At 38.4% G+C, this 16,099-nt stretch overlaps 1 protein-coding gene across 1 annotated transcript in view; it reads right to left on the reverse strand.

Moving 5' to 3' along the window:
- RIF1 (RAP1 interacting factor homolog (yeast)) overlaps nucleotides 1–15,734 on the reverse strand; it is a 69,644-nt gene extending 53,910 nt beyond the window's left edge. The window contains 8 exon segments of the mRNA XM_006834593.1: nucleotides 1,073–1,211; nucleotides 2,169–2,261; nucleotides 6,715–6,904; nucleotides 7,959–8,053; nucleotides 8,164–8,291; nucleotides 10,580–10,676; nucleotides 14,197–14,275; nucleotides 15,631–15,734. Coding sequence (XP_006834656.1) covers nucleotides 1,073–1,211; nucleotides 2,169–2,261; nucleotides 6,715–6,904; nucleotides 7,959–8,053; nucleotides 8,164–8,291; nucleotides 10,580–10,676; nucleotides 14,197–14,275; nucleotides 15,631–15,734 — 925 coding nt within the window.
- Nucleotides 15,735–16,099: the final 365 nt, after the last annotated feature.

The following is a 16,099-nucleotide window of genomic DNA, read 5'->3' on the forward strand; positions in this document are numbered from 1 at the left end:
CTGTGTATTCCTTCCATCTTTTCTTGATGCATTCTGCATCATTCAATAATTTGCCCAGTGAATCTTTCAATAGCGAAAGTCGAGGCTTGAATTTTTTCCTCAGTTCCCTACAGCTATAGCTCACATTATCTCACACTGATGGGGATACACCATATGCCATCAATTTATTGATAAGAAAAAAAAAATTACATATCCAGTGAAAAAATGTGCCTGATAATTTACTTACCAATATTTTATATAATTTACAGTTAATATAATCACCTCACAAAACACATTTGGAGAGGAATATAAAAGATTATTAATAGCATATGGCAGTAGGAAATACAGTATCAAACACATTACCTTAACAAGCACTGTATTGACAAAAAACGATTGCTGTTAGGTGGCTTTGGTTCCAAATTATAGTGACTATATAGGTTTTCTGCAGGAAAAAGATGAGGCTTTCTGCTCCTGTAAAGATTTCCAACGTCGGACACCCTATACAGGGTCGTTATGAGTAGGAACCGACTCCACAGCACATAACCACCACCACCACCACCACCATATAAGGTTTCTAAGGTTGTAAATCCTTGCCAGACCAGAAAGTATCATCTTTCTTCCACAAAAATATTCATACCGACCCATTTATCAACTGAATGTTCTTCCTCATATGGTCAGTTTGAACTGAAAGGTCGGCCACTTCTTGGAAACCCTAATCAGGCTCGCTATGATTTGAACTGATGGTACTTAACAATGACTTAGAGGTCCTGAAGGGAAAACAGGTCATCCATCATGGTATCACAATTGTTTTCTACAATCTGCTGGCTCTCTGAATTAGATACTGTGTTTCTTTAAAATAGTAACAACACTTACATCTCAGGTTTACTGTGATAACTAAATGAGATGCACAGAAAGTTCTCAACTCAGTGACAACACAATAAGCAGTAGAAGGTACATCATTTTGTTCAGGTTTAGAAATAACTTACAACAAATTTTACACCTGTGATTTTCAATAATGCCATACTTTTAATTTTTCATCTTGCTTAAATAAAAGACATTTGTAGAAAATAAAATTTAACTAAGATTTACTTACCTGGATTTAAAGCAAAATTATCTATTAAACTCTTCCAAGCAATAAATGCTATTTTTTTTATCATGGGTGCTCCACTACGAAATCCTAGCTCTTCTAGCTGCAAGAGAGCATTGATGAAACTCCCACTTCGATGCAAGGTCTAAAAAAAGGAGCAATCATTAATAAGTGACTTATATGCATGAAATAAAAGACACTTTTATCATTCATTAATGTATAGATTCGTTTAATAAAGGCTCTTAGAGGAGATACAACAAATTATCCACAAAACTGAAACATCCGCTAAGTATTATAATACATTTATATAATTTTAGAAATTTAATCGAATTCTGTATACATATTCAGAATTCAAGATCACAAAACCTTGACACAGAATATTTCTGAAACACTACAGAAAAACTGAAAACGTAGATAAATTTCAAAATTTAGAGCTGTGAGTTAATGTGCTGGACTGCAAGCTCGTTTGAACAGCAACTTTAGCCGTTCATGCTTACCAGCCACTCCACAGAAACCCTATACAGGGTCACTATGTGTAGGAACTGACATGACAGCACTTAACAATACAAAAACTAGATAATCATATGAAAAAGATATCAATATCAAAGGGAAAATAAGATTTTAAGCTCTGAAACAATAAAAACTGCCATTTCAAATCTTTCAACGCAACTAAAATAGCATGAAAAACTAGTTAAGGGAAAATTTCTCCAAAATTTCAATGAGAAAAAGAAATGTAGAAAACGTTAGCATCTGCTAATAAATCCAAAACACGACTGCCATCAAGTCAATGCTGACACACAAGGATATAGAGTTTCCAAGACTAAACCTCCATAGGAGTGAACGGTCTCATCTCTCCCCCACAGAGCAGCTGGTAAGACGGTGAAGACAAAACATATGAACAGAACAAAAATTAGATAACTTCAGAAATACTTGCTAAATGACATCAAGTTGGTTCCAACCCACAAAGACCCTACATGGATTCTAAAGAGTGGCTGGTGAGTGTGAACTGCCAACCCTGCAGTCCAGTGTTTACCCTACAGCGCCACACCAGAACTCTAAGGGATGGTTAGAAGTATCTGACATCCAAAAACTATGGTATTACCTTTCCAAGGAGTTTGACGAACAAAGGCCATAATTTCAGCACGTAAGTCTCATTTTTATTCATAAATAGATTTTGGAGTTCTGATATTAATTTCTGTAAATATAAACAAAAGTATTTATCAAAGTCAAAAATTAATTTTCAAAGATTGATAGCCCCAGAAAAGTAAATTTGCATATATTTTATTAGGTAAACTTTCAAGCATGTTGTTATTAAGTGCCATGGAGCTGGTACCAACTCATAGCACCCCTGCATGTTGGGTTTCATATACTTAACGACCTTGTGGTTAGCAGTTCTGTGCTTATCCTACAGTGCCATACCAGGACTCTACCAAGCATGTAACAAATAAATACATATAACAAATAAGTACAGGATACTCAAACACAAATATCTAGCATCTACTATCAACACTTTACTATAATTGTTTTATCACATGAGGATTCAAAATGTTTGCAGAAAAACTGAACTAAAACATAATAGAAATTTTCAAAGAACTTTTGAAGTCCCCTTTTATCTACCAATACACTGTAGAGGAATACATTTTCCCCTGAAAACTTCAGCATGCAAGAAGTCAGAAAGTATTGCTAAAAAAATCAGACACCTTTATTAAACTATCAAAGTATGAAGCTAATGGTTTGCAAAATACAAAGGGGACTACAAAGTGTTCATGGAAAAATAGAATTGAAATGTGATTTTCCAGTTAACTTTCTGAAGTCTTAAACTATCCTCCCTCCCTAGGTCTATACATTGCTAAAGGAGGTGTCTATCTCTGTAACACTTTCCCCAAAGAATTCTGCACTCTTCAATTTATACCACATCAAAACCAGTTTTGGCATCCTCAAGGGACCCAAATCACATTCCTTTTCAATTTTGAGTTTGGGAAACAAAAAGAAGTTTGAAGAGGCAAGATAAAGATCAGGGCTGTATGCAGGATAGCCCTTGCTTGCTAAGCACAAATGAGGGCATTGCATTGTTGTAATGGCAAAAAAAATGCCATAGTGCATCTTTCGGTCCCTTTCTCACCAACACATTTTTCCATTTTCTTCAAACTTTTTCCTAAGCCACCGGGATCATTCTGTGTCCCTTGGGTCCTACTCAACAGCCACCATAACTTTCTGAGCTGGTCCAGGAGATCCCTTTGGACACACTGTTTCAATTGGGTCTTGCTCTCTGGATTGTTGTTGTTTTACGTGCCATGGTGTCAGTTCTGACTCACAGTGACCCTCTACAGGATTTCCGAGAAGCCCCATCTTTCTCCTGCCGAACAGCTGGTAGTTTCAAACTGCTGACCTTGCAGTTCACAAACCGATCATAACCATTTATGCTACCAGTGCTCTCTGGATAATACTGGTAAATTTAAGATTTGTCCATGATTATAAATGGTTCTATAAAATCATAATCTTCATGGCACACTTTTGGCACATATTGAACTGAAAACTTGATGTTTGCTTAAAGCTGAAAAATGCAAAGCCATGTGAGATTCCAACTTCAGTAGCTATTACATCAATGGTAATTCTACTCTCTTTTTCCACCATTTTCTGGATTTCAAGTCCCTCTTTAGTCTCATCTTTGAGATCTCCAACCTCCCTTGAAACACCTGATTCATCTAAAAATTGTTTTATGTGGGGAAGTATTCCCATAAATTTACTGCAAAGCTTCAATGATTTGGGAAGACACCCACGAGAGTTGTTGAAAACGTGGTTTTAGTCCTGATTTCAAAATAGTTTTTCCCTACCAAGGCACAAAAAGCATCCTTTTTTGAACGCACCCTAACAAGACTAAGACAAGTGAGAACTTGTCTACAGCCATCCAGTGATCACAGAATCATGTTTAAACACATGCTGTTTGGAGTAAACCTATGTTATGTATGATCTGGAAGGAACTCTGGTAGCGTACAGGATTACGAACTGGGCTGCTAACCACAGGATCAGCAGTTCGAATCCAGCAGTTGCTCCACGGGAGAAAGAGAAGACTTTCTGCTCCCATATAGATTTAGTCTTGGAAACCCTTCTTCAGGGTCACTGTGAATCAGAAGTCAACTTGGGGGCACACCACCACTACCACTACCATGTATGGAACTGGTGTCCTGGTGAGGCGCTGCAGGATAATGCACTGAACCACAAGGTTGATGGTTCAAATTCACCAGCCACTCCTCGGAAACCCTATAAAGTGGTCACTATGAGTTGGAACCGACTCAACGGCACTTTAACACCAATGTATGAATTAGATCTAATAGTTGTTGTTGTTGTTGTTAAGTGCCATCGAGTCGGGTCCGACCCATAGCGACCCTGTACAGGGTTTCCGAGGGTGTAAATCTTTACGGGAGTAGAAAGCCTCATCTTTCTCCCGCGGAGCGGCTGGTAGTTTCGAACCGCTGACCTTAAGGTTCGCAGCCCGATTCGTAACCACTACGCTACCAGAGCCCGTAGTGCTAGCTAATTAGGCACTAGAACACTAAGTTAAAGCAAACAGCTCAACAGCCAAATGATGCTTAATCCTCTCATTTTAACGTCGTTTAAAAAATTAGCACAACACCAACGACAGAAATTGAGAAAAATGTATAAAGGATTTATTATAAGGGGGGCTTTACAAAGTTCATGGAAAAATGGAAGTAAAAAGATAATGGAATTTTTCCATGAACTTTTTAAAGCCCCCTCATAAACACTCATCACAGAAAATTAGCAAACATTCTTTCTTTGTGGCCTGAACTGCATTCCCTAATATGTGCTGAATTCTAATTCCAGTAATTTGTAAATATAACCCTGTTTGGATTTACAGGTCATGGTGTAGCATTATGGGTTACTGCACTGGATTGCAAAGTCCTTTCAACTACAAGAGCAGCAGTTCAAGCTCATCAGTTCCTCGGAAACCATACGCAGGATCACTATTACGGGTAGGAACTGTCTGGAACGCATCCAACAACAAAAAATTGTAGGGTGGAGGCCTAAATCTAACCATCTGAGTTTTAGAGACTAGACAGAGGTACATAAAGGGAAAACAGACTTCAAGAAACAGGGAATGCAAAAGATGGCTGGCAAGTACCAAAAACTAGGAGACTCATAGAACGAATCAATGTGACTGAGAAACCCAACTGGCACTTTCGCTTCCTGAACAACGCAAAAATAAACTTCTGTTCTTTAAAGTACCCACTTATGCTGCATTTTGATACAGCAGCACTAAGTAAACTAAAATAATAAGTTATTCACCTATAATATTCTAAACATCATAGAGCTTTCTGAAACAAAACAAAACAACAAAAAAACCCTTGGGTTTTAGGGCTCTCCTTCCTAGATTACTACTGTATCTCTTAACTAGTCTCCTTACTCCCAACTCAAACTCCCCCTAGAATCTATAGGGGGCTTCAACAAATCTGTGGGAAAATGGAAGGAAAAGAACAGAATTTTCTTTTTGAAGCCCTCTTCGTATTTTTAACACAGCTAGAGTGATCCTTTTAAATCCCAAGTCAGCACATAATCACACATAGGCTCAAAATGTTTAAATGCTGCTTTTCATACAACCCAGAGGGGAAAAAATATTGCTTATAATGGTACCTAACATATAAGAATTTGGAGCTCTATTCTTGAAATCATCTCTTTTCTCCCTTCTACACTCTAATCCAGCCATACTGCCCAATCCCCCAGTGTTCTTGAAACATCAACCAGGAACACAACTCAAGGTTGTCCTTGCCTTAAAATCAACTTTCCTCATATTATTCAAATGACTAACTCTTGAACCACCAACAAATCATTATTCCAATGTCCTATTATTTTTGAGGCCTTTCCTGACCATCTGACCCCTTCTTTTCCAATAATACTCTTCTTATCCATTATGCCATCATCCATAGTGGTGTGCACTTAACATACTATATACTTATTATATATCCCATTAGAAAATAAGCTAAACAAGTCCCTTATGTTCACTGTTATATTAACAATGACATATTATATGCTAAAGCCATGGCTAACATAATAATTTGTTGTAGTTGTTAAGTGCCTTTGAATCAGTTCTGATTCATAGCGGCCCTGTATGGCCTTTCCAAGGAGCGGCTGGTGAACGTGAACCACTCGCCTTGTGGTTCAAACCGACCTTGTGGTCCAGTGCTTTATTCCAAAGCACCACATATAATATAGATCCTCAGTAAGTTATTTACTACAAGAAGTTGAAAAATCTACAGCTTGATGCACATACTTAGCAAATTCTACAAACTAGGTAATGCCTGTGTGCTTTCCATTTTTTCTCTATTGGGACAGTGCTAAAACTTAAAAGAATACTAAACTAGTTAATGGGCTTGCTCCCTTTTCTAGAAATTCAGTCCCTTCCTGTTTACTGGTCATGGGGCAAAATGCCTAATTGTAACATTAGTCAACTCCTTTGCTTACTGTAAGGTAGAAAACACTATGCCTACAAATAATTTGTCATTATTTTAATTCACAAAGCTAAGCCTCCTGGGTAATAGTGCCATTATACCAACAAGAACCCAGAATAAATTCTAAGCTTATTGCAAAACCTTAGGATGGAGTACCCCAAAATTCTTTACATGAATACTCACAGTAGTCATAAGCTGCTCCGTAATAGATGCTATTTCATGTTGTTTCTGAAGCAACAGTGGCATTCCCATCTCTAGAGCAGTAGCACCGCGCAGATGTACCTTTTGGGCTGAATGAACCACTAAAGGCAAGACCAGTTTTGCCCACCTCACTGCCTCTTCTCCCATCTGAATTGGGGCCTGTTCAATTAACCTTTAACAGAGAAACCAATGAATTAATTTGACCTTACTTTTTAAGTGTAACAACCAGGAAGTTAAGTCACATTCCGAAATGTGCAACATACAAAATACAACCTATTTGTTTTAATCAACATATATGCTTACATACACAGAGATCAAGAAATAAATCTGAAAACAATCATTAATTTGTTAACAAAAATTATTTAAGGAGGCTTGGAGTAAAAATTATTTTACTTGTTATTTTGGAAATTCCTGTATTCTATTAATTTTTTAAAATAAAGAGCATACTTTGTCTTCAGGAAAAAAACCCCACATAATACTAATAATTATCATTGTGCAATTAAATTCAACTCTCTTTTAGAAGGCAAGAACAGCCAGAGAATCATGATAAAACCTTAGTGTCAATCAGGGCATTAGAACACTAAGAAGCTAAATCAAATAGCTCAACAGGTAAACAAAACTTGCTAGAGTGAAAAACAAAAGCGAAATCCCATTTTCAAAGATTGTGCTAACATGTTCACAAAAGATCAAGAAATGTTCAAGAGAATGTGGGGAATCTTTCTATTCACTTATCTGCAGCTAGACTGTGACTGTCTTCCTAGATTAACTCCTATAGGCTACTTCTGAATTTCATATTCTTAAATGCTTGCCAAAGAGCTTTGTTGTTAAGTGCTGTGGAGTCGGTTCCGACTCATAGCGCTGTTGAGTTTGAATAAACAAGCTAGTGGTTCAAACTGATCTTGTGGTCAGGGCTTATCCTACAGCACACTAGGACTCCACATAAAAACTTTAGCAGATAGCAGAAGTTAATTCTTTAGAACCAGAATAGTGGTGTTCCCATCATAATTATCAAGACTCTTCTTAGGAGACTGCTTCAGCCAAAGCAAAACAAAACAAACCTAGTAACATAAGCACATCCTATCTAATTTCTTCCTGTTATTTTTCCTTGACACTTTTTGTCTAGAACACACTCCCATCAATATTTAGTCCCACAAGTTCAATCTGGGAAATAAATTCCAAATTTACTGAAACTGTTCTTTCAAATTGCACTGCCTCCTAAGGCATACCTGATGATGACATTTAATGCTTCATAATCAAAAATGGCAGAACGGAGCTCTCCTTTATTAAATACTAGTTCTAATGACTCAATTATACTGGATACCTAAAAAACAGAATCAAATAAAAACAAATTAAGCCTGAATTTTTTTTTGGGGGGGGGGGGTGAGAACAGGTGGGTGACATATAAGTAACAAATGTAAAATTGATACTTACTGCTTCGCCTACCACTTCAGCGGGAAATGTCTGCTTGGATATCACCCAAAGTGCCCTAGTACGTACATTTTTGTCTGAAGTCTTAACAATATCATTCAATTTTGAAAGGAGTTCTTGAGTATTTGCTTCTAAAAAACAAGCAGTTTTATTTTAATCCTTCAGAATATTTACATCCTTTAAAAAGAGGGGAAAATGTACTTTTCATTGCCAAAAAAATTACCCATAGAGATCATAGAACTAGAGCTAGTTATCTAGTTTCTTCCTGAAATATAAAATTCAGATCACATGGAAATAAAATACAGTAGAAATGAATACTCCAAATCATACATTTTTAAAAGAGCAATTGAAATATTTCAATAGGTATCCTTTGAGTTTTGCATATATAAGGCAATTTTTTTAAAAACTAGATGTAGTTAAGTCACGTACGTATGCTCCAAAATTAACAACTCCTGCTTGTTTAAGTTTTTATCTATATGGAAAAAAGAATAACTTTACCCTAAATATTCAAAGGTAACAGCTTTCAGACATATTATTACTTATCCTGCTTTACCCTCTCTAAATATCACAGCATAGGTTTCATCTTTACATTGTTGTTAAATGCCGTAGAGAGTCAATGCCGTAGAGTCAGCAACCCTGTAGAGGGTTTCCAAGGAGGAGCTTGGTGGGTTCAAACTGTCAATCTCATGTTAGCAGTCAACTGCTTATCCTACAGCACCCCAGCAGACCCTATTTAAAAGATTCCTGGTGGCACGGTAGGTTAAGGACTATGTAACAGATTACTTGAAATTTTGGAAACCTTCACATCAGGTGCTTTCATTACCACTGGTTCCATAGCATTCCACATTCTCCAGTATGAAAAAGAACTTTTCAATTTAATATGTTCCTTTAGTACAGTTGACCCTTGAACCAATGTGAGGGTTAGGGGTACAAATCCCCTGAACAATCAAAAATTTGCATTTAACTTTTGACTCTCCCAAAACTTAACTTTGTTGTTGTTGTTAAGTGCTGTTTAAGTCAGTTCCAACTCATAGTGATCCTATAAGAGGTTAGGTAAGTTTGAACTTATTAGCCTATTGTTAACTGTAAATGCTGGTAGGATTAGCACTGGACTGGTAACCTCAAGTTGGCAGTGCAAACCCCAAGTCACTCTTTAGAAACCCCTATGTTGTTGTTAAGTGCTGTCAAGTCAGTTCTGACTCATAGCAACCCTGAATAGGATTAACAAGGAACTGGTGGGTTTGAACTGCCAACCTTGCAGTTAGCAGTCCAGTGCGTATCCTGCAGCACACTAAGACTCGCAGATACCCTAATAGAGGGTTGCTATGGTTTGGAACCAACTCACCAGCACATAGCAACTATCTTAACAAGAGCATAAACAGTTAACTTGTTTTATAGTTACATGTATTGTACTGCAACAACATGAAAGCTGCGTTTTCTGAGCTTAGAAAAGGTATTTTGCACAAAGTACAAGGCTTTCATGTCTGCTGGTGTAGCTGCAGTGACAGCTACACAAATTTCCTTTTTTCCAATGGTCTTTATGCTGGATTCATTTAACTTGAAATGGGAGCAACCACAGTTGCAAACCTTCATATATGGTACATGTCAAGTCAAGTCATGGCTTTTCTTTGCTTTTGGGAGGCACTTCACGAGTCCCACGGTATTATATAAGGTTTACAATATTGTACTTGTTAAATGCCGTCATGTTGGTTCCAAGTCTTAGCAACCTTGTATAGGGTTTCTGAGTGGCTGGTGAGCTTGAACCACTGACCTTGCTACCCAAACCAAGCTTTAGCGCATTAACTGGCACCACCACATCAAACACAGAAGACCAGAAATAAACCATTTGTACAGTGATCCTCAATTTAATGATGACATGAACTGCTCATGCAGAGATGATTAGCATCACACTGAGCTTTTAAAAAATGTGCATAAGTGGACATTTGCAATTCAAGCCTGCATTATTCAAGGGTCAACTATACATGTCTCATTAAAATCAAAAGTAAATTTGACAGCCTAAATGACCTGTTTCCCTTGCATAAGAGTTTGTACTTTATCCTAGAGGGAAGGAGAAATGAGATTTTTTAAGGGTTTGCTCACATCTATACTTTTAAAGGCAGTTAGCATGCTAGGCACTGGTGGCATGATAACACAAGTACTGGACTACTACTAACCACCACAAATACATCAGCTCATCCATAGGAGAAAAAACTGGTAATCTGCTCCTGCAAAGATTAGCCTCCAAAATCCTATTATGGGTTGCTGTGTGTCAGAACCAACTAGAAGACACCTAACAACAATCTAAGTATTTCTCAAATACGAAACTATGAATTATAAAACTAATCTGCCAGTAACAGCACTGTTAAATTTCACATGATTTATACTTAAAAACTCTAATAATCATAATAAATTCAACTACCTGATAATCCTGAGGAAATTTTGGGATTATACAGGAAAAACCCCAAGGCCTGAAGAGCAGCACTACTTAGTTCTGGGTTTTGACTGGAAATATGAGTCTACAAAATAAAATCACATTTGTTTAGATAATTGATCAAGAAAAGTAAGTACAACTGTAAATCGGTTTTTAGAGAACAAAACTTGAATTAAAAAAAAAAAATCATTCAAACTCAAACCTTTCAGGAATTTGTTTTTTTTAAAAAGAATAATTATGAGGCAAAGATACATAGCTTCAAAAATACAGGAAGAGGGAAACTACATCGAGGTCAGTTAACTAAGAAACATTTATCTCTAGCCATCTGAAAGCAAAGAGAAAAAAGCTAACAAATGGAAGATGCTAAAGATAGGAAATAAAAAAAAGGAAGGTCGTTCCACAAAGGTAGGTAAAACAAACATTATCTTAATTTAATAAAACACTCATTTTATAGAATAAAGAGAATTGGAACCCCTGTCCATCTGGAATCCACAGTTCAACCCATACTAATGTATATAAAAGCTGTAACAGTCCAAATCTGTCAAAGATAGTCTCATTATACAACCCGAATCTCATTTTGACTTGTAACCCTGTGTCTTTCCTCTGGCTACTCCTATAGTTTTTATCTACAAACCCTCTATTTCTCTGAATTGAATAACCAAAGAGTCCTTGGCTATTTGTTATTCTTAAGCAACAAAACAGCTAATACTAATAATCAAGTATCTGAAGACATTTAACTGGAATACCCATTTTTATAGTTAAAAACAAAGCACCTGGGATATAAGAGATATTAAAACAACCAATTCAGATAACCAGAATGAAGTGGAAGATTTTGAGAGCAACTTCTGTCTCCTGGCTAACAGCTAGCACATGTCTGTGATCAAGTTTTATTATACATACACTGCTTGAAAGTGTTTTTTAACAGTGGTGTGTTTTCTCTTTAAAAGTGTTCTCGACAACAGGGCTCTGGAATACAGGGATCTAGGTATAGCTAGAAGAGGGTAAATAATACTAAAATCCTTGACTGCCTCATGAATATTATTTTCCCTTGCCTACTATTGTAAAATAAACACTGGAGTGGTATAGAAAGGAATGTTGGGAAACATGATTAGAGAAAACTTGTAAGCCCATCTTCAGCCTATAACTGATTGGAATACCTCAAAGGAGTTCTACAACTTGCCCACTGAAACAGGCCTCGTGCAAAGCCTTTACAGACTATAGGACCTTAGGTGGAATCCTGAGTCCCATCCACTACCTTGTGAGATGAGACATTCCCACTAGAAAGGACAAGCAGACTGGAACAGCTACAGTGACAGAAGATACATCTTCATGATGAACCTGACCCAAACTCAGAGCGGTAGTTACTCTAAATACCAACAGAGAGGGAGTCTTCAAATCAAGTATCAATGCTATCTGCTCTGTGCACAGGGTAGATAGGGACGGGCAACTTACACATGGGCTATCTAAAATGAGGGGGCAATAAAGGCACGAAGTGACTGGCTTACAAGGTTTCAAGAGGGAGCTTAGTTATGAGTGTGGGGGGAAAGAAAGAGTCCCCACTAAATTGTTATCATCTTGTCTAGATGGGTCTGGTGAAAGGAGATGAGGATAAGATTCGTTATGACTCAGTAGTGAATAACTGTTATCATGACTAATCGCGACTGTCATAATTGTAAAGGTAGAAATTTTGTAACAAAAAAAAGGGGAGTGATTAATCTTACAGTCCAGAAACAGAGGACCCTAGGACCATCAAGAGAGGAACACACAAATAGAATGTGGGACCTTATCCAGAGAAGCAGCAGCGCCAGAGATGGGGGCATGGAGAGCGGGAGCGGCTGAGGACTCTAGATTCATCAACTAAGAAGAGAAGGACTAAGAACTGGTGGCCAGGAGGCAGACTTGCAGAATGTGCCCTTTGGAGATGTAATTTGTTATATATGCCGGAGTGGGGGGTTTTTTGTTTGTGTGTTTTTTAAAAAAAGCTAAAGTGGATAAAGAGAAATACTTTTAACTGATGGTATATCGAGGGGATTATAATCAATGTAATGAAACAAGTTATATGAATTGTTGAATGTGAAACTGATGATGTGCCCTGTAAACTTTCACTCAATCCACAATAAAAACCTTAAACAAAAAACAAAAAAAAGTGTTCTCGATTACAAGAACAAAAAAGGGTTGATGACTATGAAATAATAAATATTTTGGTAGAATACTTACGTTTAAAAGCACAAAAAGTTTAATGAAATAAGATTTCTGATAACTCTGTGGCGCTGCAGTATAATGCACTTCAACCGCAAGGTTGGCGGTTCAAAACCACCAGCTGCCTGGAAACCCTAGACAGCATTGCTGAGTTGGAATCAGTTCAATACCACTTATGGACTGCTATCTACAAGGTCAGCAATTTAAACCCAGCAGCTGCTCCTTGAAAACCCTATACAGGGCTGCTATGAGTTGGAACCAACTAGGTGGCACTTAACAAGGAGGGTCACATGAAAGAAACCCTGGTGGTGCTATGAGTGGGTTGCTGATAAGTGGTTTAAATCCAATAATCACTTTGTGGGAGAAAGAGGAGCTGTTTGCTCCCATAAAGATTTTCAGGCTCTGAAATCCTGTAAAAGGTTGCTATCAATCTTAATGGACTCAATGGCAGTGAATTTGAATTTGTTTGTTTGTTTATTTTAAGGAAGGTCATAAACAGTACTCACATAGAGATAACATTTAACCTAGGTCCTTGGTTGCTGTTAAACTACACCAACCAAAAAAAAGTAAGCCTAATAAAGGAGCTCTGGTAGCTTAGTGGTTACAAATCGGGCTGCGAGCCGCAAGGTCAGCAGTTCAAAACTATCAGCTGTTCCGCAGGAGAAAGATGAGGCTTTCTGCTCCCGTAAAGATTTACAGTCTCGGAAACCCTGTATAGGGTCCCTATGAGTCGAATGGACTCCAAGGCACATAACAATGACAACAATATTTTAAAAAGAGAGCTAAATAAGAGTGGCAAAAATAGAGAAGTGAAGATACAAAAAGGTTTAATCCAGAGATCAAAGTAGACTAAAATTTTAGAATCACATACTCAGAAGTACATTCTTACAAAAGGAAATAGTAATCTATTTCACAAAAATGTCAGCATTTTGCTTCCAAATCAAGAACATCTCAGGCTGTTATTCAGATGGATGGCTATTGAGAAACTTATTGTGTGCCCTTGAGCAATTAGTGACCCTATATAGGGTTTCTGAGGAGTAGCTGTAGCAATCCTTGTTGTTAAGTGTAGATTCAGACTGACAGTGAACCTGTATAGAGTTTCTGAAGAGCAGCTGGTGAGTTCAAACCAAGGACCTTGCAGTTCAAACTGACCTTGCTTATCCTATAATGCCACACCAGGACTACTCCAATCTGCAATACTTAGGCAAGTTCAAGTAATTGCCTCATCTCCTCAGAGATGTGGAGAATTAAGTGAAAGAATGTTAAAGTACTTAAGAGCATTTGATAAAATAAATGGTACTTAATAATATAGTGATTATTATTGATGCCACTTTATATTTTAGATATAAAATTTTTATGGAGTCAGATAATTTAAACCACACGTGAGCAACTATTTAATAACCTACTTTAAAAACTCTGTATAACCGAGGAAGCTTTTTCTCCACTTCTGCAACGACTTCTTTTCCTTCTTCTCCAGTCATACGACTTAAAAGAGCAAACAGGACACAGAAATATTATGATCACACCTTACAATACGTATCATTCTAAAATCTTGCAAATGAACTATCCGTTAATATTGTTGCTGTTGTGTGCCATCAAGTTGGTTCCAACTAATCATCCTGTATAGGGTTTCCTAGAATGGCTGGTGGGCTTGAACTGCCGACTTTTCAGTTAGCAGCCCAGTGCTTAGCCTACAGCGCCACACGAGGGTACATTAATTAATATGTTGTTAAATGTCATAGTCATTCCAACTCAGGTCATTCCGACTTATATAGTGAGTTTGACCTCGTGGTCCAGTACTTCTCCTACAGCACCACATCAGGACTCCACAGTTGTTGGCAGTGCTGGGGAGTCAGTTCTGACTCATAGTGAGTCTGCAAAGGGTTTCCAAGGTGGATTTGGACCACCAACCTTGTGATGGTCCAATCATCCTACAGCACCACACCAGGATTCGCTTTATATATCATTGATAATAAATGCAGAGTCCTGGGTTAATGCGTCAGACTGCAAAGGCGGCTGAATCACAAGGTTGGCGGTTCAAGCTCACCAAATGCTCCTGAGAAACCCTATATAGAGTGGCTAAGGGTGGGAACCAACTTGAAGACACTAAACAATAATAAATGCAAAATCAAAACAAAACAAAATCCCTCTACAACTTTTTAATCCACAATGCATACAAGTTTTACTACATAGAAAACTGAACCTATTCCAATTTGCAAGTTTATTAAACATAAATGCAAAATAAACCCCTTCCATAACTTTCGCGCCCCCCCCCCCAGTGTATGTATACAAGTCAGTCTTGACAGTTTGTGTGAAGATGGAACCTCTTCGCAATTACACATTTACTAAAACATCTATAAAACATCTATTTCCCTTTTACACCACTTGTTACCTTAGTAACTTCCCCAAACTAGAAAACTTAACAAAAAATGATGTGCAGAAAATTAAATTCGACGCATTTTTCAATTAAGATTAAAATCGGGTTATTGGTCTCCATTTACCCCGATTTTAATCTTAATTGGAAAAAAGCCATTGCTTGGTTGCCACATTTTCTCACATTTTTACACTGAAAACCACTTCTCTTGAATGCCCATTCAGGCAGAAATTTTTGTTAAAGCCCTCTCTTGTAGGACATGCGTTCGGGCGTCCTCGCTTCAGACGTAAACTTTCAGCCCTGCAGCAGCACCATTGAGTGTCAATGAGCATGCACCCCTCATACACCACGACCCCACTGCTAGCAGACTTTTAGAACAGTCCTGGCTGCTAGCAGACTTCTAGAATACACAAACTTTTTTTCGCTCCCCCACCCCCACCCACTTAAGCACACCGACGGGCCTCACCTGGCCAAAGTCAGGTAAGCGTCAGTCTGCTCTCCAGGGGAGGCGGAAGCATCTTCCAAAGTCTCCAACAGCGGCGCGAAGGGGTTCTGACCCGTGTCCGTCATGTCGGCCACCCTGAGACACGGACCGGAAGAGGAGAAAACCCAATGACCGAACGAACTGCCATGCAGCGACCCAGCGCCAGTCCGTCCCCCAAACCTGCGTGCTCGCCCCCGATCTAAGTCCCGCCGCGTCCACACCCCTGGCTCGTCACGGACAAACGCAAGATCCTAACCTTCTCCTTCGCCCCGCAGCACGCATCCGGGCACAAGCAGCGCTCCGGGTCGCTCCCGCCACCACTTTCCCGGGCAGCTTTCAACAGGGGGAGGAGACCGATTAGGGGGCGGGAGATGCACCGGGAACTAGGCATCTCGCCGCGAGGGGGCGGAGGCTGCTCTAGACAGAAGACTCCCATGGCTTAGCACCGTGA

The sequence above is a fragment of the Chrysochloris asiatica genome, unplaced genomic scaffold, assembly GCF_000296735.1.
Source record: "Chrysochloris asiatica unplaced genomic scaffold, ChrAsi1.0 scaffold00012, whole genome shotgun sequence".
Classification (NCBI taxonomy): domain Eukaryota; kingdom Metazoa; phylum Chordata; class Mammalia; order Afrosoricida; family Chrysochloridae; genus Chrysochloris; species Chrysochloris asiatica.